Source organism: Microcaecilia unicolor, chromosome 4, assembly GCF_901765095.1.
Source record: "Microcaecilia unicolor chromosome 4, aMicUni1.1, whole genome shotgun sequence".
In the NCBI taxonomy this organism is placed as follows: domain Eukaryota; kingdom Metazoa; phylum Chordata; class Amphibia; order Gymnophiona; family Siphonopidae; genus Microcaecilia; species Microcaecilia unicolor.
Window position 1 is genome coordinate 98771677 of NC_044034.1, and position 27899 is coordinate 98799575.

General features: G+C 47.4%; 1 protein-coding gene across 6 annotated transcripts in view; it reads right to left on the reverse strand.

Annotated features, from left to right (window-relative positions):
* Window positions 1–5279: 5279 nt before the first annotated feature.
* CCDC122 (coiled-coil domain containing 122) overlaps window positions 5280–27899 on the reverse strand; it is a 50198-nt gene continuing 27578 nt past the window's right edge. For 5 of the 6 annotated variants that reach the window (XM_030199426.1, XM_030199429.1, XM_030199425.1 and 2 more), the window contains 2 exons: window positions 14094–14210; window positions 5280–5548 (listed from right to left, as the gene is read on the reverse strand). In XM_030199426.1, the coding sequence (XP_030055286.1) occupies window positions 5399–5548; window positions 14094–14210 (267 nt within the window). In that variant the 3' untranslated portion in view covers window positions 5280–5398. The remainder of the gene's footprint in view (window positions 5549–14093; window positions 14211–27899) is intronic. The other variant, XM_030199428.1, reaches the window with a different exon arrangement.

Here is a 27899-nt window from a genome sequence, read left to right on the forward strand (position 1 = left end):
CGAGCATGCGACGAGCCGCCAGAACGTAAAAAACCGCTAAGCGGGAACGGAGGGTTTACAAAAGAACAACTCGAGCAGCTTACCGCCGCGGTGGAAGCAGCTTTGGAACCACGACTCGCCAAACTTTCCAACCAGTTCGCTAGCTTTGAAGCAGCGCAACAAGCTCTTGAACGCCGGACTGGAGAACTCGAGCAACGGGTCTCAGACCTGGAAGACGCAGCGGCATCCACCCCCCAGGGTATTGAGCAGCTTCAGCAAACAGTAGCCTCCCTATCGGCGAAAATGGACGACTTGGAAAACAGATCACGGCGCTCCAACTTACGATTGATTGGGATTCCGGAGTCGGTGGGAGACAGAGTACTTGCGGCTGAGCTGGAAACTTGGTTAAAAGCGGAATTCGCGCTATCAGACCACACGGGACCATTAAGCCTGGAGCGGGCACATAGAATCGGGAGGCCCCAAGATGGCCGTGCAGGACCGCGCACGGTGATCATTAAAATACACAATTACATCCACAAGGTGGAAATCCTTAATGGCTTTCGGATGAAACGCGAAACTACAAATTTTAAGGGTGGCGCAGTGCGCATCTTCCAAGATTACTCGGCAGCGCTTCAAGAGAAACGAAAGACATTTTCGGCCACGTGCAGCCGCCTCCATGATCTGAACATTCATTTCATGCTGATCTACCCCGCTATTCTAAAGATAAAGAGGAATGGAAGCTGGCAATCTTTTACTTCAGCCTCTGCTGCAAGAGAATTTGTGGCTGGACTCGAACACCAAGGATCCAACAACCAAGAGGAGCCTCCTGTGTGATGAACTATCTGGTCTCTGGCTACAAGGGCTAGGACTCTGGCATTTGGGCATGATAAGTAACAGTAGCAGTGATATCTATAGAGGATACGTTAAATGTACAAAAATGCTTGTTTCATATATTAGGGTCTAATGTTATTGCTTGTTAGGGCGTGGTTTTCCCCAAAACATCTAGGTGATTCCACAGTTGTGTGTCATGTGGGGGTTGGGGGTTGAGGGGGGGAAGGGAGGGGTATGGGATAGGGGGAGAGTTATTAATCATTGTAAGTTCATGGTGAGAGTGTGTGAGTACATGGGTGAAAGGCGGATGCCATCAATTGTGGATTTGGATCCTGGAAGGGAATCCCTGCTCTGTGTGGAGGTGGATCCCCCGGGGGGAGGGGCTGGCCCCTGGGGGTGGCTAATGTACATTACCGCTACCATAGTCAATGAAACCCCGGTGACTGGCTGACCACTCACAGTTTAAAATAGCTTCTTGGAACGTTTCAGGGATCACGTCACCGGTGAAGCGTTATAAAATTCTGGCACAGTTGAGACGAAAGGGCGTCACAATAGCATGTCTCCAGGAGACCAAGCTCACGGACATAGAACATCAGAAATTGAAGCAGCTCTGGGTAGGCGAGTGCTTTTACTCCTCCTCGGGGGGTAAGAAAAGTGGGGTCGCCATACTGATTAAAAAAGGCCTTCCCTGTCAGCCCAAACTGGTTTATAAAGATACTGAGGGTCGAATAGTATTGCTACAGTTGAATTACCAGGGCCTGAAATTCTATTTATGCGCAGTGTATGGCCCCAATGACTACAGCCCAACCTTCTTTCAAACACTTACATCATTGGGGTTTCAACATGCAGACGCCCCTTGGATATGGGCAGGGGACTTCAATCAAGTATTGAATCCGGCCCTGGATAGATCTTCTCCCAGGGCGATCCCAGGGTTAGGGAGCGGGAAGGGCATCCCGGCGCTATGTCACCAACTTCAGTTAGTAGACCCCTGGCGGGTGCACAATCCTACTACTCGAGACTATACACATCAGTCCAAAGTTCACCAAACCTGGTCAAGAATTGATTACATTCTAGTCTCCCAAGCATGGTATTTCAGGGTTAGGAAAGCAGAAATGGGACCGATGGCGATTTCTGACCATGCGATGATCTGGTTAGTACTGGACCTGGCTGTGGGCCCACAGGGGGTAAGGTCCTGGAGATTCCCATCATATCTACACCAGGACAAGCAATTTCTAGAGCACCTGCGGACAAAGTGGCAATTTTATATTGATACAAATGCTGACTCGTGTGACTCGTCCATTACATTCTGGGAGGCCTCTAAGGCTGTCATGAGAGGGGAGGTGATTGCGTATCTAAGTGCGAGGGCCAAGAGACTAGCTTCAGGGGTACTCCGCTTAGAAGAGGAGTATAGGCAATCAAAAAAAAGTATATCGCGCTCCCTTCCCGCGTAAATAAAGAAAAAATGGATGCTTCCCTGGTGGCACTCAACTCCCTTCTCCATGAACAAGCCCAGAAACATCTATTGGCAGGCAGGCTAAAATTTCAATGTTTTGGTAACAAATCGGGTAGATTATTGGCAAGAGTAGCACGGTCGTATAAACCGCGTCAGTTTATCCCCACGATTGTCAATCAGGGGGGGGCCCGGGTCTCCACCCCACAAGCCATATTGGATGGGTTTCGATCCTTTTTTGAGGACATGTATGCCACGGGTGACCGCGAACTTGGGCCCTCGCCATGGGATTATCTTGAAGATGCGGGGATGCCTAAGTTGAGGGTAGAAGTACAACAGGCGCTATCTGCTCCAATACAAGGGGTAGAGGTGCAAAAAGTCATCAAGACATTGAAGTTGGGCTCTGCTCCTGGGGCTGATGGATTCTCTAATGAATACTTCAAAATTTTAGCACCTCAGATCTGTGGCCCCATGGCGGCTTATTATGATGAGGTGATAGAGAGGGGGTACTTTTCTAGGGGAGAAAATGAAGCCCTTATTACATTGATACCTAAACCTGGCAAGCCATCGGATCAGATGGAGTCCTATCGACCTATATCCCTGCTTAACGTGGATATAAAAATTTTGGCCAGAGTCTTAGCAGATAGGCTAGCAATCCACATTCCATCCCTAGTGGGGGAACACCAGGTGGGGTTTGTAAGGGGCCGACAAGCGGTCACTCATGTAAGAAAGGTGCTGCTAGCTACAGCCTACAGCCAGGTTGCTGGAGACCCCCTGCTTTTGGTGAGTCTCGACGCAGCCAAGGCCTTTGATAAAGTGAACTGGGACTACCTATTCCATGTCTTAGAGTTTATCGGAGTGGGAGGGCTGTTCTTGGCTGCCATAAAGACTCTTTATTGCAATGCTGCGGCGAGAGTGCTAGTAAATGGGCTCCGCTCGACCCCCTTCTCGGTGGCGAGGGGTACAAGACAGGGGTGTCCCCTTTCCCCACTGTTGTTCCTTCTGTATCTGGAGCCGCTTTTACGTACAATATTGAAGGATCCAGACATTAGGGGAGTGACATGCCGTGGGAGGGAGACGCGAGTGCTTGCCTTTGCGGACGACCTCTTTCTGACCCTCACACAGCCTTCCGTCTCAGTCCCCCATGTACTTGAGGTTATAAAGGAGTTTGGTTTTTTTTCTGGTCTTACTCTCAACTTACAAAAATCAGTGGCTCTGCCGGTTCAATCTGTGATAAGGGAGGAGTGGGCGGGGGAATTCCCATTCCAATGGGCTGAGGGGAAGGTTCGTTATCTGGGTGTGTGGATTACATCTGACCTGGCCAGGTTGTCCGCCACAAACTTAACACCAATGAGGGATAACCTTATGAATACTCTGCGGGGATGGAGGGGGCTTCCACTCTCGTTACAGGGCCGCATTGCTTTATACAACATGATCCTATTTCCTAAATGGACATACATCTTACAGATGCTACCACTTGTCTTGACCCACAAAGAAGAATTGTGGCTTCAAAAGCAGCTTAATGGGTTTCTATGGCAGGGAAAAAGAGCACGAATTGGGATCAAGACACTAATGCGACCACGGGGAAGGGGAGGATTGGGGCTTCTGGACCTGAAACTTTTCTCCTTAGCCAGCTGTATGCGCCATTTATCGGATTGGTTTAGATCCACTGAATTCTTCTCATGCACGGGGGTCGAGACTACCTTAATGGAACCTCTTCACTATGCATATTGGCTGCAGGCCCCCTCAGACCAACTTCCCCCCTTGGGCCCCTATCGAATCATTTTGAACCCTCTACGTAAAACATGGCAATGGCTCAGTAAAACTTTTAAATGGGACAAATCAGTGTCGCCCTTGCTGCCAATCCGGGGTAATCTGGCTTTCCCGGAGGGGGGGTCCTCAACTCTGTGGAGGAGGTGGTCTTCCCGGGGGATCCGCTTTTTATTCCAGGTGGTCACGGAGCAGGGAAGTATAAAACCGTTCCAATCCATATGTGAAGAATTTGGTTTAGACAGGGGTGACGCTTTTGCCTATTTACAGCTAAAACATTATGTGCGGTCACTGCCGACCAGTTCCTTGACTAGAGGGGTGTGGGAACGTCAGGATGAGCTGTTGGGGTTAGAGGCGCAGCTGAGAACTCCTCTGAAATATTATCATGGTTGCTTACGAGACTCTATGCCACCACTTGACATCACTTCTGTATGCACTCGGTGGAGTCAAGAGCTGAAATGGCGTCTAGAACCCCAACAGTTAGAGCTTTGTCTGAAGTTGATGTGCAGAGTGACAGAGAATGCGGCGTGGTGGGAATTGAACTACAAGTTCCTACTGCGCTTACACATCTCACCCCATAGGGCCTTTAGAGCAACTCTGAGAGAGTCAGATGATTGCCCCAAGTGTACTGGAAAGAGCGCCACTTTAGGCCATATGTTTTGGTCTTGTCCGCTGGTGCATTCTTTTTGGTTGGATATGGGAAAACAGGTATCAAGACTGTGGAAAATGCGATGGAAACCAGCCCCTGGCCAGCTGTTTGATGTGTTTTTAGTGCAAGGGCCCATGCCTGAGGGAATGAAAGATTTTTTGAAGAGATCTGTACTGATGGGGAAAAGAACTATCTTGCAACAATGGCTCAACAGGGAGGGCCCCTGCATAGCGCATTGGCGAGGCGCCATGATGCAGTGCTGCTCAGTGGAGAAGCAGAGGGTCCGTGATCTTGCCTCTAAGCGAGGAGACCATTTTTGCAAGATCTGGTCTCCGTATTGGGACACGCTCACTCCCATGGCAAAAAGTAGATTATTAAATTGTTAGGGGGATGGGGTGGGGAGGGAGGTTGGGGGGGTTTATGCGGGGGGGGGGGGGGGGGTAGAGGGGCATAATTGACTAATGGAAAATTGTATGATGGCACCTTTATATATAGGCCTTATCCTGTTCCTATTATTCAGTGCAATGTTTGTGGTTTTGGCATATTGTACCGTGTTTTGTTGTGCCAATAAACAATATATAAAAAAAAAAAGAAAAAGTATCCATGTTGTATAATAGACAAACAACTTTGTTTTTACCTAAGCAGCAGCTCAAACAAACATTCTATTAATATGAATATTAGAGCCATATTCAAAACGTACTAACATTAAAGTAATTTTATTATTCTTTAATGCCAAGGCGCTTCCTCAATTCAGTTGCATCTTCTTCCATGTGCTGAATATTCCAGTAACATTGTCTTTTGCTCGACTGGACCTTTTTCAGCTGACAATGTAAACGTTTTAAAATAGCATCACATCTTTTATTTTGTACCTAATCAAATTAAAACAAAGGTAAACATAAATCAGATTTCCAATAAACAGTGCACAGAGCTGATCTTGTTAAAAGGACAATAGGGCAGAATATCTGGAGGAAGGGCAACGAGACTATCTAAGAATATTGTCTCCGGTTTCCTACAGCAGCTAGAATTAGAAATTTTTATTGCAAAATGTCTGAAAATCTAGGGCAATTATGTGGCACATTTGGAGATGCATTTCACCCAAGCTATAGTGCCTATCTGCGAAGGCTCCGTCCGTCCGTCTGTAGACACAGGCATTTAAAAAAAAAACCCACCACAAACAACCCCACCCCCGCCTCATACAGCACCTACCACCTCAACAAGATCTTTTCACACCTAGTCCCTGAACAGACATATATGAGTTTGCAAATAGAGGGAGGGGAAATACACTACATTTTTACACAATAAGTGCAAGATAAAACTAGTATTCCAACCTTCCTTGGTGTCTGAATAACTGCTGATCTTTTGTGAGTTTTATGTGTGGAGAATTTCAGGTTATCATTGTGGGGTAGAAGAAAAAAAAAGGAAACCACAGGGCCAGAGTGGACTACACTAGTAGAAAGAGTAGCATATCGAGACCCAGGTAAGCCAGAGTTCAAATTCCATTTCTCTCACTGACACATTTTGGGCAAAGAATCGAAGAAGAAAACAATACTCCATGGGTGAAGTCAGCAGCAAAAAAGCAAGAGTGGAGCTGACAATCCACTGGTAAAGCCAGGGAGAACTTTATTCCCAGCGTAAACAATCTCTATAAGACGACCCAACACAGCTGTGTTTTGGCACGCACAGTGCCTGCGTCAGGGGTCAAATGACATCTCACTGTGCTGAGTGAGCGATAGCTTAAAATCCATGGCTCCCTTATTGGAACCGCGGATTACTCTGCGATTGAGCCACAGCGATTTGTATTTGTTTTTGCATCTATTCTTAATCAGTGGACTGTGGATTTTGAGAATTTGGACAAGTCACTATGGCAGTGGTTGCCAAACCTGGTCCTGGAGGCACCCCAGCCAGTTAGGTTAGGTTTTCAGGATACCCACAATAAATATTCAGGAGAGAAATTTGTATGCATTGCCTCCACTGCATGCAAATCTATCTCATGTTTGATGATGGGTGTGCATATGGACAGAGTCTGGGCGGGGCAAACCGCTATGCATATAAATTATTGAATATTATACTTTATGCACATTTTCCAGCAATCTAGGCACAAGCATTTACACCAGCTCTATGGCTTATGTAAGTGTTCACACTAGGGTTACCAACGTCTTGCCAAAGAAAAACCCGACACCTGCCCCATTCCATGCTCCTCCCTTGTCCCTTGCCTACTGCCCCTCTACAACCAACTGTGCACACTAGGGTTGGCATCTCAAAAGAAAAAGAGACTGCCACATGTACATACGTTCTATGATTATTTCACAAATACAAAGCTTCAGTAACCAAACCCTACAAAAAAAACAAACACATTTAGGATTTACATATTGTAGAAAAACCTGTCATAAAAAAGCAGTACTAATGTCCAGAAGATTAGCCTAATGGTTATTTATGTTATTTATTTGTTACATCTGTATCCCACATTTTCCCACCTCAATGTGGCTTACATGGTTCCGGAAAGATGATTACAAACTCCGGTGTTAAATACAAGGTGATAGTATAGTTAAAAATGGGACTAGTGCGCTTCAACCCCCACTAGGGGATCGAGCAACGGATTAGAGCAGCAGACCCTAAGTTCATATTCCCATCACAGCCCCTTCTGGCCTTAGGCAAGCCACTTAACCTTCCATTGCTTTGGAATAGCCAAGGGTGGCACTGGCAACCTCACCACATTCAGGGTTTGCCATCAACTATCACACTTGCAGTGGCCCCATAAGCATTTCACAGCTTGCACCTTGTGGGCAGCAGAGACTTGAAAGAGAGAATGTCCAGGACTCAAATAGTAACAACCCTACCTATAAAGGGGCAGCTCCATAGAAAACCAATATACTTCCTACTGAAAAATACAGAGAGTCAGACTGCTACAGATCCCTACACAGAAAACACTAGTAGAATACCACACCTTGGTCACACTCGCAAAACACAGACCGATCCTCAACAAATATGAAACAAGGGACCACATATCAATAATAAAAATTTATTAGGATGTATTTACCGCCTTTTTGAAGGAATTCACTCAAGGCGGTGTACAATATAGAGATATAAAGTCAAAAAGACTGAGCTAGAAATCTCAGTCAGGTGCTGCATATACAGCAACACTAGACAAACAGAACTGTAAGATATCAGAGAAGTACATTTGCCAAAATTGATATATTCCAATTATTAAATTCAGAATATTTTTTTTCACCTCTGTTGTCCGAGATAGCGAATGATACATACCCGTAGCAGGTGTTCTCCGAGGACAGCAGGCTGATTGTTCTCACGACTGGGTTGACGTCCACGGCAGCCCCCACCAACCGGAAGAAAACTTCGCAGACAGTCCCGCACGCAGGGCACGCCCACCGCGCATGCGCGGCCGTCTTCCCGCCCGTGCGTGACCGTTCCCGCTCAGTTGAATGACAAGCAAAGGAATGAGTAAAACGCAACTCCAAAGGGGAGGAGGGAGGATAGGTGAGAACAATCAGCCTGCTGTCCTCTGAGAACACCTGCTACAGGTATGTATCATTCGCTTTCTCCGAGGACAAGCAGGCTGCTTGTTCTCACGACTGGGGTATCCCTAGCTCTCAGGCTCACTCAAAACAAGAACCCAGGTCAATTGAACCTCGCAACGGCGAGGACATAACAGAAATTGACCTACGAAGAACAACTAACTGAGAGTGCAGCCTGAACAGAATAAATCAGATCCTGGAGGGTGGAGTTGATTCAAACCCCAAACAGATTCTGCAGCACCGACTGCCCGAACCGACTGTCGCGTCGGGTATCCTGCTGGAGGCAGTAATGTGATGTGAATGTGTGGACAGATGACCACGTCGCAGCCTTGCAAATCTCTTCAATAGTGGCTGACTTCAAGTGGGCCACTGACGCTGCCATGGCTCTAACATTATGAGCTGTGACATGACCCTCAAGAGCCAGCCCAGCCTGGACGTAAGTGAAGGAAATGCAATCTGCTAGCCAATTGGATATGGTGCGTTTCCCGACAGCGACCCCTTTCCTATTGGGGTCGAAAGAAATAAACAATTGGGCGGTCTGTCTGTGGGGCTGTGTCCGCTCCAGATAGAAGGCCAACGCTCGCTTGCAGTCCAATGTGTGCAACTGACGTTCAGCAGGGCGGGTATGTGGTCTGGGAAAGAATATTGGCAAGACAATTGACTGGTTAAGATGGAACTCCGACACCACCTTTGGCAGGAACTTAGGGTGAATGCGGAGTACTACTCTGTTATGATGAAATTTGGTATAAGGAGCATGAGCTACCAGGGCTTGCAGCTCACTGACTCTACGAGCTGAAGTAACTGCCACCAAGAAAATGACCTTCCAGGTCAAGTACTTCAGATGGCAGGAATTCAGTGGCTCAAAAGGAGGTTTCATTAGCTGGGTGAGGACGACGTTGAGATCCCATGACACTGCAGGAGGCTTGACAGGGGGCCTTGACAAAAGCAAGCCTCTCATGAATCGAATGACTAAAGGCTCTCCAGAGATGGCTTTACCCTCTACACGATAATGGTAAGCACTAATCGCACTAAGGTGATTCCTTACTGAGTTGGTCTTGAGGCCAGACTCTGATAAGTGCAGAAGGTATTCAAGCAGGTTCTGTGCAGGACAAGAACGAGGTTCTAGGGCCTTGCTCTCACACCAAACGACAAACCTCCTCCACTTGAAAAAGTAACACTTTAGTGGAATCCTTTCTAGAGGCAAGCAAGACGCGGGAGACACCCTCAGACAGACCCAACGAAGCAAAGTCTACGCCCTCAACATCCAGGCCGTGAGAGCCAGAGACTGAAGGTTGGGGTGCAGAAGCGCTCTGTCGTTCTGCGAAATGAGAGTCGGAAAACACTCAAATCTCCACGGTTCTTCGGAGGACAACTCCAGAAGTAGAGGGAATCAGATCTGACGGGGCCAAAAAGGCGCTATCAGAATCATGGTGCCGTGGTCTTGCTTGAGCTTCAGTAAGGTCTTCCCCACCAAAGGTATGGGAGGATAAGCATACAGGAGGCCGGTCCCCCAATGGAGGAGAAAGGCATTCGACGCCAGTCTACCGTGTGCCTGTAGTCTGGAACAGAACAGAGGCAGCTTGTGGTTGGTCTGAGAGGCGAAAAGGTCCACCGAGGGAGTGCCCCACTCTCGGAAGATCTTGCGTACCACTCTGGAATGGAGCGACCACTTGTGCGGTTGCATGACTCTGCTCAGTCTGTCGGGCAGACTGTTGTTTACGCCTGCCAGGTATGTGGCTTGGAGAAGTATGCCGAACTGGCAAGCCCAACGCCACATCCAGACGGCTTCCTGACACAGGGGGCGAGATCCGGTGCCCCCCTGCTTGTTGATGTAATACATTGCAACCTGTTTGTCTGTCCCAATTTGGATGATTTGGTAGGACAGCCAATCTCTGAAGGCCTTCAGCGCGTTCCAGACCGCTCGGAGCTCCAGGAGGTTGATCTGAAGATCTTGTTCCTGGAGGGACCACAGACCCTGGGTGTGGAGTCCATCGACATGAGCTCCCCACCCCAGGTGAGATGCATCCTTCGTCAGCACTTTCGTGGGCTGCGGAATTTGGAATGGACGTCCCAGGGTCAGATTGGTCCGAATGGTCCACCAGTGCAGCGAATTGCGGCAACTGATGGACAGACGGATGACATCCTCTAGATTCCCGGTAGCTTGACACCACTGGGAAGCTAGGGTCCATTGAGCAGGTCTCATGTGAAGGCGAGCCATGGAAGTCACATGAACCGTGGAGGTCATATGACCCAGGAGTCTCAACATCTGCCGAGCTGTGACCTGCTGAGACGCTCTGGTCTGAGAGGCAAGGGATAGACGGTTCTGGGCCCTTGCTTCGGGAAGGGAGGCCTGAGCCGTCTGAGAATTCAGCAGCGCTCCTATGAATTCCAGAGATTGGACTGGCTGGAGATGGGACTTCGGGTAATTTAATCACAAACCCCAGCAGCTCCAGAAGGTGGATAGTACACTGCATGGACTGAAGCGCTCCTGCCTCTGAGGTGCTCTTGACCAGCCAATTGTCGAGATACGGGAACACATGCACTCCCAGCTTGCATAGATACGCCACAACCACCACGAGACACTTCGTGAATACCCGTGGGGCAGAGGCGAGCCCAAAGGGCAGCACACAATACTGAAAGTGCTGTGTCCCCAGACGGAATCGGAGATACTGTCTGTGAGCTGGCAGTATCGGGATGTGAGTGTAAGCGTCCTTTAAATCCAGGGAACATAGCCAATCGTCTTTCTGAATCATTGGTAGAAGGGTGCTTAAGGAAAGCATCCTGAACTTCTCTTTGACCAGGTATTTGTTCAGGCCTCTCAGGTCTAGGATGGGGCGCATCCCCCGTTTTCTTTTCCACAAGGAAGTACCTGGAATAGAATCCCTGCCCTTCCTGCCCGGGTGGCACGGGCTCGACCGCATTGGCGCTGAGAAGGGCGGAGAGTTCCTCTGCAAGTACCTGCCTGTGATGGGAGCTGAAGGATTGGGCTCTCGGTGGGCAATTTGGTGGAGTAGAGGCCAAATTCAGGGTGTATCCGCACCGCACTATTTGGAGAACCCATTGGTCAGAGGTTATCAGAGGCCACCTTTGGTGAAAATTTTTCAACCTCCTCCCGACCGGCAGGCTGTCCGGTACGGACACTTTGATGGCGGCTATGTTCCCATGGATCCAGTCAAAAGCCCGTCCCTGGCTTTTGCTGTGGAGGCGCAGGGGGCTGCTTAGGCGCACGCTGTTGACGGGAACGAGCGCGCTGGGACTGTCCCTGTGCCTGAAGAGGCCTTCGGGCCGGCTGGGTGTACCTACGCTTGTTGTAGGCATAGGGCGCAGCCTGCCGGGCCCGGGAAAAACGTCCACCTGCTGAGGTGGATGCTGAAGGCACCCGGTGGGAGAGCTTGTCGAGAGCAGTTTCCCGCTGGTGTAGTTGGTCCACCAACTGCTCGACCTTCTCACCAAAGATGTTATCCCCCCGGCAAGGGACATCCGCCAGTCGTTGCTGGGTGCGGTTGTCCAGGTCAGAAGCACGCAGCCAGGAGAGTCTGCGCATCACTATACCTTGGGCCGCAGCTCGAGATGCCACATCACAGGTGTCATAGATACCCCTGGAGAGGAACTTTCTGCACGCCTTCAGCTGCCTGACCACCTCCTGAAAGGGCCTGGACTGCTCCGGAGGGAGCTTGTTGACCAGGTGCGCCAGTTGCTTCACATTGTTCCGCATGTGGATGCTCGTGTAGAGCTGGTATGACTGGATGCGGGTCACGAGCATGGAAGACTGGTAGGCCTTCCTCCCAAATGAGTCCAGAGTGCGAGACTCCTGCCCCGGGGGAGCCGAGGCGGTATCCCTCGAACTCCGTGCCCTCTTGAGAGCAGAGTCCACGACCGCCGAGTCATGAGGCAATTGGGGCCGCATCAACTCTGGGTCAGAGTGGATCCTGTATTGGGACTCCGCTTTCTTGGGGATGGTGGGGTTAGATAAAGGCTTCAGTCAGTTCCGAAGCAGTGTCTCTTTGAGGACATTGTGCAACGGCACCGTGGAAGACTCTCTAGGTGGTGATGGATAGTCGAGGACCTCGAGCATCTCAGCCCTCGGCTCATCCACAGAGACCACGGGGAAGGGAATGCAAATAGACATGTCCCTAATGAAGGAGGCAAAGGAGAGGCTCTCAGGGGGCGAGAGCTTCCTCTCCGGTGAAGGAGTGGGGTCGGAAGGAAGGCCCTCAGACTCTTCTGAGGAGAAATATCTGGGGTCCTCCTCCTCGGTGTCGGACATGAGCTCTTGCAGCTCAGACCTGAACCGGGCCCGTCTCGACTGCGAGGAACCAAGTCCTCGATGATGGCGTCGAGCGGTGGACTCCCGCGCCGGCGGGGATGAAGCTCCCTCCATCGACGTCGACTCCACCTGCTTGGCGGTCGACACCGGTGCCGCAAGCGGCGCCGGAGGCCTCGGCATCGGGCTAGAGCACGCCGGCGCCTCCATCAATGGCGCCGGAGGCGCAAGCACCCCCGGTGCCGGCAAAGCCTGGCGCATCAGCCCTTCCAGAATCCCTGGAAGGATGGCTCAGAGGCACTCGTCAAGGCCCGCTGTCGGGAAAGGCAGGGGGGCCGGTGTGGGTGGGGGTGCCGGAAGCTGCTCGGGTCCAGGAGACGGTATCGAAGCACCCATGGACTGACGCAGCAACACCTCTTCAACCGAGCGGGAACGCTCCTCTCGGCACTACCGCTTTCTTGGTGTCGAATCATCCCTGGAGGCGCTGGAGCTGGTAGTCCCGTGCGCCGTGGGCGACCGATGACGGTGCTTTTTAGTCTTCTTTCGGTGCCCGTCATCGGCGCTCGGCGGCAGAGATGAAGAGAAGGTAGAACCCCCCCCCCCCCGGCCTCGAGGGATCGGGTCAGACAGGGTTCGGTCCCGATGGCCCTGGGCAGAGGGAGTGGCTGGGGCTAATTGCCCGCGCGGCCGCTCACCCCCGTAGTCGCCGGTAGGCCGGCGGGCCAACGGTACCTGTACTCCTGGGGTCGGTGCCATCGTCGGTGCCAATTTCGTCGACATCGGTACCGGTACCGAAGATCCGGCCGGCGCAAGTTCCAAAAAGACGGTCCCGAAGAACTTGCCTCGCCACCAGTGTCTGCTTCCGCAAGCCGAGACACAAGGTGCACGTCTTGGTATTATGCTCCGGCCCAAGGCACTGGAGGCACCAAGCGTGGGTATCGGTTTGCGAGATCTGCCGGCCGCACCGACCACACTGCTTGAATCCACTCGGGACCTTCGAGGACATCTACGGAAAAATCGCGTTGGCGAAGTCAAAGTCGTCGATGGTGGCGGTGAAAAGCACACCCAAAAAAAATAACGACTGCGCGGCCACAAGGCCGCAACGAGGCGTCCCTGCGCTAAAGACGAGGGAACAAACTTTTTTTTTTTTTTTACAGAAGAAGAGGCACGAACGCGCACGAAAAGAGAAAAAAAGCTCACGGCTAGGCCGCGATCCGGTTTCCGGGGCTGACAAGAGAGACGATAACACGTCTCTCTCCAGCGCGGAATCGAAAAAAACTGAGCGGGAACTGTCGCGCACAGGCGGGAAGACAGCCGGGCATACACGGTGGGCGTGCCCTGCGTGCGGGACCGCCCGCGAAGTTTTCTTCCGGTTGGTGGGGGCTGCCGTGGACGTCAACCCAGTCGTGAGAACAAGCAGCCTGCTTGTACTCAGAGAAGTTATTTTACCATTTGCTTTGGTCCCAGGGTCTCTTTTCTGCTTTTCTCTTGCCAGAAGAGTGGTCCTAACATGTAATGGTTCTGTAAGAGTTGCCTGTAATATATTCTTCTTATTCCCTTTCTTCTGATAAGCATAATATGCAGTAGGATGTTATTCACAATTTACCCTCTTTAACTCACCGCTATATCTTTTCTAAGCTTTGTATGCATTCTTTTCTCTTCTTCAAGCATAATATTTTTGGCATTGATGGATTGTTTCACTGCTGAAATTTCCTCCTCTAAGTGTGCAATTTCTCTCTGTTAATGCAAATTAGAATAGCATTAGTAAATGCCTTAAGTGTACCATGGATCTTAACAACTAAGGGTCTGATATTCAAAACTAACTGGCCAGAAACAGCTCCTGGCCAGTTAAATTAGTGTTTTAGCGCCTAACTGCGGATATTCAGTGGGAGATAATCAGTTATCACCCGCTGAAAACCTATAGTTTGCGGCTAGCTGCTAACTGGTTATATCATATGACATAGCTGGTTAGGCGTGGATATTCAGCACCAACCCAGCTATGTTTAGCAGTTAAAATAGGCTGCATAAGTAGCGGGTCTATCTTTAATCGCTAAGCACTTAACCGATCAGCACAGAATATTGGGGTAACCGGTTAATTTGTTGTGGTCAAAAATGAAACTGGATATTCAATTCTGGTTGTCGGAAACGACCTGGCATTGAATATCCAGGTATAATATCAGTGGCTGAATATCAGGGGGGGGGAGGGGGGAGTGGATTCAGTTTTAAAACATTGGGGCCCTCTTACTAAAGCTTAACGTGTACTAAGTGCCATGTGGCCCACAGGTAGATAATAGGCTGCACAGCATTTAGCACACACTATGCTTTGGTAAAAGGATCCCTTTAAAGGCATTTCTGCTACTTAAAAAAAAAAATCAATCATGCAAAAGGATAGCAAGAATGATGGTACTTTTTCTCATAAGAAAAATGTGTAAAATTGCTATTGTATGACTTTAGATACCAGGAGTGCTAAGTGGTGGAATTCATTGCCAATGGCAATGACTGAAAACTCTCCTCTTTTGAGATTTATATCTACTGATGGAGTATCTTAGATTGCAACTTGCCATCAATGGGCTATATTTGATATTTTTGTCTATGGCTTTGTAACCCTTGTTTGTTGTTTATTTACTGTTAGCCACATTGAACTCGAGTGTGTTCGGGATAATGTGGGATATAAATGTCAAAATAACTAAATAAAATGTACATGACACAATCTAACCAATTACCACAATGCTCAAAATGAAATAAATTGGCTCCTTCATACCCAAGTTAGATACCATTAACTACAATAGAAGTGTCAGTGTAATTAGCAAAACCTCCAAAACGTCCATTTTTGGCCAAAAAAAAGCCTTTTTTGCAGGTGCGCTGAAAAATGGACCCCTTATATTGTCTCTGTGCATCTGAGGTATATTTTTGGATCTACTGTACATTATGTGCTTGGTTTTGCTACACTTTAATAGCTTGTTTCTATTGCCACTTTACATTTTTCCTAGTAGGCATGTTTACAGAGGGTTTTCAGCCATTATTCATCTGTGTGTGTGTGTGTGTGGGGGGGGGGGGGGGTTAGCTTGCACACTAGTATATTTTCATAGATCAACGGATATTTTACCTTCTAGAAAATCGAACACTCCTATTTTTGGTTTTTAACTGGTATATTTTTGAGACAGACTTTCTATTGCACGTCTCAACGGCTGACAATGAAACCAGCATGTTACTCGTATATAAGATAAGAGATGCCATTATTTATTTATTTAAAATCAGCTGGATGGGTCCCTGCGATTTTAGGATTAACACAGCGTTATTTATATATATTTCTTCCACTTTGGATGCGGATTATGGCTATTACATGGCACAGTTAAGAGACAAATGGAAAAGTCAAAAATATTATCTCTGCTTTTTCATTTCAGTACAAATTGTTCCAGCACTTAAGTTTTTTTCCCCAGTTAAAAACTCTGCAAAGCTGACTATTTGGACTACTACAGTATGTTACCCATATTTTTATATATTACTTTTCATTTCCATCAGCTCTTGCACACATCACTATAAAAGTGTTCACTTTTTGGCATCACTCACCATCTAACATCATTATTTCATTTTTTTAGTATCTACTGACATTTTCATATATATCTTGGTGCTGTACTTTGTGCCCATTTACTGTTAATACATCTCTACATATCATGTATTTATTATTGGTTTTCATTCATGCCAATTTTGTTATTCTTCATTTAATTTATGCTGTGATTATGTTTATATATTTATATATGTTTTTCTATTACTATTATGATTATTTTTAATTTTTACTTGTATTATATTTTTATGTTTTGTTTTTAGACCCCTGAGGAAGGCTTTGTGCCAAAACATGGCCCATATAGGGTCTTTGTATCAGTATTTTTTGGCAAATAAACCTGGACGCTCTTACTCCTTGTTCACATCTAAATACTAGTCAGCATCCACACCGGGCTCTGTGGAATGTCAGAAATGGCATACTAAAAAGCTTTACAGAAATTAATTAACTGAGAAGGAAGCATTATACTGGCAAATTAATTTTAGCACTGATAAAAGACAACATAATGCACTATTCACCTGAAATGCTGGGCTCCAGTTTGTTAGATCTTGGCCTCACCATTCTAAACAGTTCTCTAAAAATACATTGGCCCTGTATTAAGCAGTGACCAAAAAGGCAACTAAAATATTAAAAGAAAAAATTCAGAAGAAATTCAAAGTAGTATTACCCAATTACACAAGGCAATGGGTCATCCATGCCTTTGGTACTCTATACAGTCTTAGCTACCTCTTCAACCTTGTGATGGCCCCACTAGCCAAGTCCTTATCCGACCAAGGTCTTAACCCTTTCATCTATGCGGATGATGTCACAATATACATTCCTTACAAACACGATCAGTCAGAAATCACCAGCAAAATTAAGCTTGGCTTGAACATCATGGATTCATGGGCAAATGCATTTCAGCTAAAACAACACAGAAAAAAAAACAAAAACAAACAAACTGCCTCATCCTCTCATCCTAATACAACGTAAACCACCTCATAAACATAAACACCCCAGATTACACCCTCCCCATCTCAGACAGCTTGAAACTCCTCGGAGTTATAATCGACCACAACCTAACACTAGAGAGCCACGTGAAATCCACAACTAAGAAAATGTTCCACTCAATATGGAAACTCAAAACGCGTGAAACCATTCTTCCCCGAGGGAAACATTTCAGAACCTGATACAATCAATGGTACTAAGCCACCAAGATTACTGCAATGGAATTTATGCGGGATGCAAAGAACAACTCATAAAAAAAACTTCAGACATCTCAAAACACGGCAGCCAGGCGTATATTTGGAAAAACACGATTTGAAAGCGCCAAGCCCCTCCGTGAAAAATTGCACTGGCTCCCAATCAAAGAACGTATTGCTTTCAAAATCTGCACCCTGGTTCATAAGATTATCTATGGTGAGGCCCTGGGATACATGATAGACCTCATTGACCTACCAATCAGAAATACAACTGGAACTACTACTACTAACAAACATTTCTAAAGCGCTACTAGGGTTACGCAGCGCTGTACAATTCAAACATAGGACAGTCCCTGCTCAAAGAGCTTACAATCTAAAAGACAAGAGAACAATCTAAAGACAAGTGAACAATCTAGAGGACGAGTGAACAGTTAATCTGATAGGGTGGATGGATTGGAGCATTTTATATTTCTCGAGCGGTTAGGTGCCGAAGGCAGCACTGAAGAAGTGAGTTTTAAGCAGAGATTTGAAGATGGGTAGGGAGGGGGCATGGCGTATGGGTAAAGGAAGATTGTTCCAGGCATAGGGTGAGGCAAGGCAGAATGCGCGGAGCCTGGAGTTGGCAGTGGTGGAGAAGGGTACTGAGAGAAGGGCTTTGTCCTGTGAGCGGAGGTTGCGGGCGGGAACATAGGGGGAGATGAGGGTAGAGAGGTAGTGAGGAGCCGGAGACTGAGTGCATTTGTAGGTAAGGAGGAGGAGCTTGAATTGTATGCGATATCTGATCGGAAGCCAATGAAGTGATTTAAGGAGAGGGGTGATATGAGTATATCGGTTTTGGCGGAATATAAGACGTGCAGCAGCATTCTGAACTGATTGAAGGGGGGATAGATGGCCGAGTGGGAGGCCGGTGAGGAGTAAGTTGCAGTAATCAAGGCGAGAGGTAATGAGAGCATGGACGAGAGTTCTGGTGGTATGCTCGGAGAGGAAAGGGCGAATTTTGCTGATGTTGAAGAAGAAGCGACAGGTCTTGGCAGTCTGTTGGATATGCGCAGAGAAGGAGAGGGAGGAGTCGAAGATGACTCAGAGGTTGCGGGCAGATGGGACGGGGAGGATGAGGGTGTTATCAACAGAGATAGAGAGTGGAGGAAGAGGAGAAGTGGGTTTAGGAGGAAAGACAAGGAGCTCGGTCTTGGACATGTTCAGCTTCAGGTGGCGGTTGGACATCCATGCCGCAATGTCGGATAAACAGGCCGATACCTTGGCCTGAGTCTACGCAGAGATGTCAGGTGTGGAGAGGTATAGCTGGGTGTCATCAGCATAAAGATGATACTGAAAACCATGAGACGAGATCAGCGAGCCCAGGGAAGAGGTGTAGATTGAGAAGAGAAGGGGTCCAAGGACAGATCCCTGGGGAACTCCAACAGATAGTGGGATGGGAGTGGAGGAAGATCCATGGGAGTGTACCCTGAAGGTGCGGTGGGAGAGATAAGAGGAGAACCAGGAGAGGACAGGGCCTTGGAACCCAAAAGAGGACAGCGTGGCAAGAAGTAAATAATGATTGACAGTGTCAAACGCGGCGGAAAGATCGAGGAGGATGAGGATGGAGTAGTGACCTCTGGATTTGGCCAGGAGCAGGTCATTGCAAACTTTAGAGAGTGCCGTTTCAGTCGAGTGCAGAGGGCGAAAACCGGATTGAAGTGGATCGAGGATGGCATGAGAGGAGAGAAAAATCAAGGCAGCAGCTATGAACAGCGCGCTCAAGTATTTTGGAAAGGAAGGGTAAAAGAGAGATGGGGCGGTAGTTGGAGGGGCAGGTAGGGTCAAGTGAAGGTTTTTTGAGGAGAGGTGTGACAACGGCGTGCTTGAAGGTGTCAGGGACAGTTGCAGTGGAGAGAGAGAGGTTGAGGATGCGGCAGATGGCGGGGGTGACAGTATGGGAGATGGTGTTGAGTAGGTTGGTGGGGATGGGATCAGAGGAACAGGTGGTGCATTTCGAGGAGGAAAGAAGGCGGGAAGTTTCATCCTCGGTGATCTCAGGAAAAGAGGAGAAAGAGACCTGTGTAGGTTGGATGAGGGAGAGGGTTAAAGGGTGGTGGTGGCTTGGTCGTGAACTCAAGGTTGATCTTTTGCACTTTGTCGCGGAAATAGTCGGCCAGTGATTGAGAGAGAGAAGGGGGAGTAGGAGCGGGGGGCACTTTTAGGAGGGAGTTAAGGGTGGTGAAGAGACGACGAGGGTTGGAGCTGAGAGAGTTGGTCAATTGGGTGTAGTAGTCCTGTTTTGCACGGAATAGGGAGGAGTGGAGGGAGGATAGCATCAATTTGTAGTGGAGGAAGTCTGAAAGGGTACGAGATTTCCTCCAGAGGCGCTCAGCGGATCGGGTGCAGGAGCGAAGGTAACGGATGCAAGGAGTCAGCCAGGGCTGGGGATTGGTGCGTTTTGTGGGACGGGATATCGATGGTGTGAGGGTATCCAAAGCAGAGGAGAGAGCGGTATTGTAAGCGGAGACCGCTTTGTCGACAGTTGCGGAGGACGTGATGGAGGGGAGGAGATTAGAGATAGTAGATGATAAGGTGGAGGGGTCAATAGCCTGGAGGTTCCTGGAGGTGGTGGTTAAAGTTGGACGGGGTGGAGAAGTGTGAATGTGATCAGGTGATGGTCGGAGAGAGGAAGAGCTGAGACGTGGAAATTGGAGGGTGAGCCGGAGGAGAGGACGAGGTCAAGACAATGGCCGTCACGGTGAGTAGGGGTGGTGGAGCACAGCTGGAGGTTGAAGGAGGATGTTAGGGTGAGGAACTTAGAAGCATGGGGGTCAGATAGGTCATCAGCATGTACGTTAAAGTCTCCGAGAATGAGGGACGGAGATGAGGGATCAAGAAAGAGAGAGAGCCAAGCATCAAAGTCGGTAAGGAAGGAAGGGAAGGATTTATCAGGGGGGCGGTAAATGACTGCCACTCTGAGTGGTAGTGGGTAGAATAGCCGGATGGAATGGGCTTCAAAGGATGAGAAGCAGTGAGACTGCGGAAGGTGGAGGGGTTGGAAACTACAGGAGGGTGAGAGTAGTAGCCCAATGCCTCCGCCGCGGCCAACTGGGCGGGGCGTGTGGGAGAAGAGATAGCCTCCATGGCAGAGGGCTGCAACTGAGGCAGAGTCTTCCGGGGAGATCCAGTTTTCAGTTAGGGCGAGCAGTTGAAGGGAGCGAGAGATAAAGAGATCGTAGGTGAGAGACAGTTTGTTGCAGACTGAGTGGGCATTCCACAAAGCACATGAGAAGGGGAGGGAGGAGGGGGGAAGGAGGGGAATAGAGACGAGATTGGAGACGTCCCGGGATCGTTCGCAGGGATAGGACAGGGACAGGTGAGGGGGACCTGGATTAGGGTTAATGTCTCCCGCGGATAGCAGGAGGAGGAGCAAGAGAGTGCGGAGGAGGGTGGGGGAGGTCGGGCAACGAAGACGGGGTGTACTTAGGAGGAAAGGGGATGGGTTAATGGCAGGAAGGAAGTGCCGAAGGTTGAGAGCTAGGAAGGAGGAGGGGGATAAGAGGGATGGTGAGGTGAATAGGGTATTGCGGTGGCGGGCAGGGTGGGAGGGCAGCAGGTAGTTCTAATGGTAGACAGTGGGAGTGGGGGGGGGGAAAAAGATTAGGAAGGGACAGGGCAAGGAAGAGAACATGGACAGGGGCCATAGGTGGTGACTGAGGTGTAACAGGTGACTGTATAGTGAATGAGGTGTTAAGCAGTTAACAGGTGTTAATGGGTGCCTATGTAATGATTGAGGTGTTAAGCAGATAGATAGGGCTTGACGATAGGTTTTGGGTTGACGATTAGGTAAGTCAGTCAATGGCTGATAAGCTAGCAGGCAGGTAGGTAAGTCAATGGCTGAGAGGCTCGCAAGCAGGCAGGCAGGTTACTCGATTTGTTAACAGGCAGATGGATTGGAGCAAGCAGGAACAAGCCGGAACAGGCAGGAACAGATGGACAGGCTGGAACAAGCAGGAACAGACGAACTGTGTCAGGATGAGCAGACGGACAAGCTGGGATCAGGAAGACTGGAACGAGCAGGAACACGCTGGCGCAGAAGAATCGGAGTAAGCAAGGAGAGGCTGGAACACACTGGAGCCGATGGACAGCAGGGGGGAAGGCTGGATCGGCGGCTGGAACTAGCTGGACACGCTGGATCCGGTGGACTGGGGCAAGCCGGAAGAAGCTGAATCAGGCGGACTGGAACACACTGGAGCCGATAGACTGGAAGGATCAGGCGGGCTGGAACAAGCTGGGCTCAGGAGAACTGGAACGAGCTGGAACACGCTGGCTGGATCAGGCGGGCTGGAACAACATGAACATATCTAAACCTCCACTACACAAGCTGCAAAGGACTCAAATACAAATCAACTTATGCATCCAGCTTTTCTTACATGAGCACACAACTATGGAACGCACTACCAAAAGCCGTGAAAACAACTTATAACCACTTAAAACTTCCGGAAATCAAAAGCGCATGGTTCGGGATAAGGTATCTTGCAAGGATACCTCACAAACAGGGAAGATAGGGTTTCTGGATAGTGAGGTTGCACAACAGACCGTGGTAGGCCAGGTGCCCAATACAACCAAAGATCAGACAAAAGATGACAAATCGTTAGTGTCAAGTACTAAGCATCATGCAAATAGGAACAACAAACATACTCTGAAATGTCTATATGCAAATGATAGGAGTCTAAAATAAGATGGGAGAGTTGGAATATACTGCACTAAATGAAAAATTGGATATATTAGGCTATAATATATAATATATATATAATATATAATAATATATATAGATATATATAATATAATATAATATCCTATATAATAAAAAGCACCTCCAACATTCTGAAGCTGACTCTGTGGCACTGTGGCAGTGTAGGGTTCGTAAGTCTGTAGTTCAGTGTTTCATTGGTTCTCACTGTCCCCGCCCTCACGTCGAGTAAACGGAACGCTGCATAGTTGCCAAGCAAACAAACGCGACGTCACAGGAATGAAGAACCAATCAGACAGAACGGAACTTGGAGGAGGGAAGTGGAGTGGATTGAATCTCTAACAAACAATCATATACAGGGAGGTACGAACATCAGTGGAGGCAAGTGCACAGAATGAAAGGGAAGACAAACATTTAATCACTTTGTCACTCACAGACATCACACACACACACACACACACACACACACACACACACTCAATCACTCTGCATATCTCCCTCTTACACTGTCCGTAAAACACACTGTCACTCTCATTTTCTCACATGGCCAACTGTATGTTGCATTCTCACGAGCTCTTCTGATGTGATTGTTAAACTGATTGAAGGGCCTGAACAAGGAAAACTTTTACCACATTGTAACACAGTTTACACAAAAAATATTGTATATAAAGAAATCTTATACATGTAAACAACAATTATATTCAGAATACAACCGTGGAAACATTAATGGCAGGAACTCATTACATTGCTAGCGCCCGTTTCATTGCGTTAAGAAACGGGCCTTTTTTTACTAGTATAATATATATATAATATAATATAATATATAATAGGATATAATTGGATATAACACAGCCAACTCCAGGCTCCGCTCATTCTGCCTCGCCTCACCCTATGCTTGGAACAACCTGAGACCTTACGCCAAGCCCCCTCCCTGCCCATCTTCAAGTCTTTGCTTAAAACCCACCTCTTCAATGCTGCATTCGGCACCTAACTCTTACCATTCACTAAATCCAGACTGCCCCAATTTGACCGCCCCTATCGGACTGTCCGTTCACTTGTCTCTTAGATTGTAAGCGCCTTAAGCAGGGACCGTCCCTCTATGTTAAATTGTACAGCGCTGCGTAACCCTAGTAGCACTTTAGAAATGTTAAGTAGTAGTAGTATTACTGAGACCTGGTGGAAGGAGGATAACCAGTGGGACACTGTCATACCGGGGTACAAAGTATATCGTAGTGATAGGGTGGACCGGACTGGTAGAGAGGTAGAACTGTATATTAACGAGAGCCTTGACTAGCATTGTATATTAACGAGAGCCTTGACTCCGACAGATTGCAAATTCAGCAGGACACAAATCACACCTTTGAATCAATGTAGGTTGAAATTCCATGTATAAATGGGAAAAGGACGGTGATAGGAGTGTACTACCGTCCGCCTCGCCAGGATAAGCAGGTAGACGCAGAAATGATAAAAGAAATCAGAGACGCAAACAAAATGGGCAATGTGATAATAATGGCTGACTTCAATTATCCAAATATAGACTGGGTAAATGTAACATCGGGACACGCTAGAGAGGTACAATTCCTTGATGAAATCAAGGACAGTTTTATGGAACAGCTGGTGCAGGAGCCGATGAGAGAAGGAAAAATTCTAGACTTGGTCCTTAGTGGAGTGCAAGATCTGGTGAGGGATGTTATGTTACTGGGGCTGCTTGATAACAGTGATCATAATATGATCAGTTTTGATATCAACCCTGAAGTAACTATACACAGGAAGTCAAATATGTTAGCGTTTAACTTTAAAAAAGGAGACTATGATAAAATGAGAAGAACAGTTAAAAAACTTAGTGGGGCAACTGAGAGGGTTAAAACTGTACAACAGGCATGGACGCTGTTCAAAAATACCATCCTGAAGGCCCAGGCCAAACATATTCCACGAATTAGAAAAGAAATACGGAAGTCCAAAAGACAGCTGGCATGGTTGAAAAGTGAGGTGAAGGAAGCTATTAGAGCTAAAAGAAACGCCTTCAGAAAATGGAAGAAGGAACTGTCTGAAAACAACAAGAAGCAGCATAAGGAGTGTCAAAGCAAATGCAAGGCGCAGATAAAGAAGGCAAAGAGGGATTATGAACAAAAGATAGCAGAGGCAAAAAAACATAGCAAAATTTTTTTTCGGTATATTAAAAGCGGGAAGCCGGCAAAAGAATCAGTTGGGCCGCTGGATGACAGAGGGGTAAAAGGGGCGATCAAGGAAGATAAAGACGTAGCAGATTGAATGAATTCTTTGCTTCAGTCTTCACCAAGGAAGATTTGGGTGAGATGCTGGTGTCGGAAATGGTATTTCAAGCGGACGAGTCAGAGAAACTTACTGACTTCACGGTAAACCTGGAGGACGTAATGGGTAAGTTCAGCAAACTGAAGAGTAGCAAATCTCCTGGACCGGATGATATTAATCCTAGAGTACTGATAGAACTGAAAAATGAGCTTGCGGAGCTACTGTTAGTGATATGCAATTTATCCTTAAAATCGAGCGTGGTACCGGAAGATTGGAGGGTGGCCAATGTAACGCCGATTTTTTAAAAAGGTTCCAGGGGAGATCCGGGAAATTATAGACCGGTAAATCTGACGTCGGTGCCGGGGAAAATGGTAGAGGCTATCATCAAAAACAAAATTACAGAGCACATCCAAGGACACGGATTACTGAGACCAAGTCAGCACGACTTTTGTGTGGGGAAATCTTGCCTGATCAATTTACTTCAATTCTTTGAAGGAGTAAACAAACATGTGGACAAAGGGGAGCCGGTTGATATCGTGTATCTGGATTTTCAAAAGGCCTTTGACAAGGTACCTCATGAAAGGCTACAGAGGAAATTAGAGGGTCATGGGATAGGAAGAAATGTCCTATTGTGGATTAAAAACTGGTTGAAGGATAGGAAACAGAGTGGGGTTAAATGGGCAGTATTCACAATGGAGAAGGGTAGTTAGTGGGGTTCCTCAGGGGTCTGTCTATGCTAGGACCGCTGCTTTTTAATATATTTATAAATGATTTAGAGATGGGAGTAACTAGCGAGGTAATTAAATTTGCTGATGACACAAAGTTATTCAAAGTCGTTAACTCGCGACAGGATTGTGAAAAATTACAAGAGGACCTTACAAGACTGAGGCTAAATGGCAGATGACGTTTAATGTGAGCAAGTGCAAGGTGATACATGTGGGAAAAAAGAACCCGAATTATAGCTACATCATGCAAGGTTCCATGTTAGGAGTTACAGACCAAGAAAGGGATCTGGGTGTCGTCGTCAATAATACACTGAAACCTTCTGCTCAGTGTGCTGCTGCAGCTAGGAAAGCAAATAGAATGTTGGTTATTATTAGGAAAGGTATGGAAAACAGGTGCGAGGATGTTATAATGCCATTATATTGCTCCATGGTGCGACCGCACCTTGAGTATTGTTTTCAATTCTGGTCGCCGCATCTCAAGAAAGATATAGTAGAATTGGAAAAGGTGCAGGGAAGGGCGACTAAAATGATAGCGGGGATGGGACGATTTCCCTATGAAGAAAGACTAAGGAGGCTAGGGCTTTTCAGCTTGGAGAAGAGATGGCTGAGGGGAGACATGATAGAGGTATATAAAATAATGAGTGGAGTGGAACAAGTGAATGTGAAGCGTCTGTTCACGCTTTCCAAAAATACTAGGACTAGGGGGCATGTGATGAAACTACAGTGTAGTACATGTAAAACAAATTGGAGAAAAGTTTTCTTCACCGAACGCATAATTAAACTCTGGAATTCGTTGCCGGAGAACGTGGTGAAGGCAGTTAGCTTAGCAGAGTTTAAAAAGGGGTTAGACGGTTTCCTAAAGAACAAGTCAATAAACCACTACTAAATGGACTTGGGAAAAATCCACAATTCCAGTAATAACATATATAGAATGTTTGTACGTTTGGGAAGCTCACCAGGTGCCCTTGGCCTGGATTGGCTGCTGTCGTGGACAGTATGTTGGGCTCAATGGACCCTTGGTCTTTTCCCAGTGTGGCATTACTTATGTACCCTACCGACCCCACTTAAATACCTGAACCCTGCAACACTATGAAACCAAAGAACGTAATGGACATAACTCTTCCTCTATACGATTCCCTAATATGTTTGTTCCACATGAACCTTAGTCTACCATAACATCACTGTGTAACTGTTTATATCGGAATTGGCGAACGCCTTTACAGTAGTATGTAAGCCACATTGAGCCTGCAAATAGGTGGGAAAATGTGGGATACAAATGTTACAAATAAATAAATGCATACATACATACTATAGCTCAAGTATCCTGTAGAATTGCACAGAAGGGCAACAAAAATGATTAGGGGTAGAACAACTATCATGGGGGGGGGGGGGGGGGAAATCTTGGATTCACACATGGAAAAGGAAAGACACTGAAGATATGATAGAGCAAAGATTTAGCGAAAGTACCTTGGGAATGATTAAATACTATACTTCAATATAAGAATTAGCAGTTATCTGCTGAACTTATCGAGGGCAATTCAGAACAAAAGGAAGTACTTCTTTACCTAACATCTAGTTAACTTGTGCAGCTCATGGCAATTGTATAACAACTATGTTTGAAAAGAGTTACACAACTTAAAAGGAACATATATTTAGTAACCCGTTATTAAAACAGTCAGGCATCATCATGGATTACTGTACCCTTAAGCCATGGTTGCTAAGAACTGGAAGGGCTGGTCAGGCATGGTCCTTTCTACATTTTATCTGCTACTCCTACCTTTCCCATCAACATTAGCTGCTCTTCTCTGTAGGAAACAGGATGTTGGTGTGCAATGGTTACTTTGGCACTTATTTTAATACCACATTTATCTGGGAAATACAATGGACACAGTTCATTCAAGTTAAATAAATAAACTAGCCATTCCAAGTAGTGGTTTTGTAGAGAAAAATGACCTGCCCGTTGAAATGGCCCACCTCAGAGCTGAGAGTCAAGTTTCCTTACATGTTTTTACCACATCTACAATACTAACCCCCCTCCCCCATCCCTGTTCCTAAAAAGGAAAGCAAACTGTATCTGATCAATATAGCGAAGTTACTTGCCTGTAGCAGCTATTCTCTGAGGATAGCAGGCTGATTGTTCTCACATATGGGTGACGTCCACAGCAGCCCCAAGTCCGGAAAATCTTCCTAGCAACAAAGGTTGCTAAAGCCTTCGAGCGCGCAGGTGCGTGCACCGCGCATGTACGGCCATCTTCCCACCCGTCGCACGAGAGTCCTGCTTCAGTCAGCTTATGAAGCAAAAACAAAGAAAAGCACAACTCCAAAGGGGAGGCAGGTGGGTTGGTGAGAACAAGCAGCCTGCTTGTCCTCGCAGAAAGCGAAGTTACTTACCTGTAGCAGGTATACTCTGAGGTCAGCAGGCTGCTTGTTCTCACAGATGGGTATCCCTAGCCCCCAGGCTCACTCAAAACAACAAACAGGGCCAACTGGGCCTTGCAACGGCGAGGACATAAAAAATTGACCTACGAAGAAACATCTAACAGAGTGCAGCCTGGAACAGAATAAAAATGGGCCTAGGGGGGTGGAGTTGGATTCTAAACCCCGAACAGATTCTTCAGCATCGACTGCCCAAACCGACTGTCGCGTCGGCTATCCTGCTGAAGGCAGTAATGAAATGTGAATGTGTGGACTGATGACCACGTCGCAGCCTTGCAAATCTTCAAGAGTGGCTGACTTCAAGTGGGCCACTGATGCTGCCATGGCTCTAACACTATGAGCCATGTCATGACCCTCAAGAGTCAGCCCAGCTTGGGCGTAAGTGAAGGAAATGCAATCTGCTAGCCAATTGGAAATGGTGCATTTCCCAACAGCCACTCCCCTTCTGTTGGGGTCAAAAGAAACAAAACATTTGATTTGCTTACTTTATTTATTTATTGTCTATTAGATTGTAAGCTC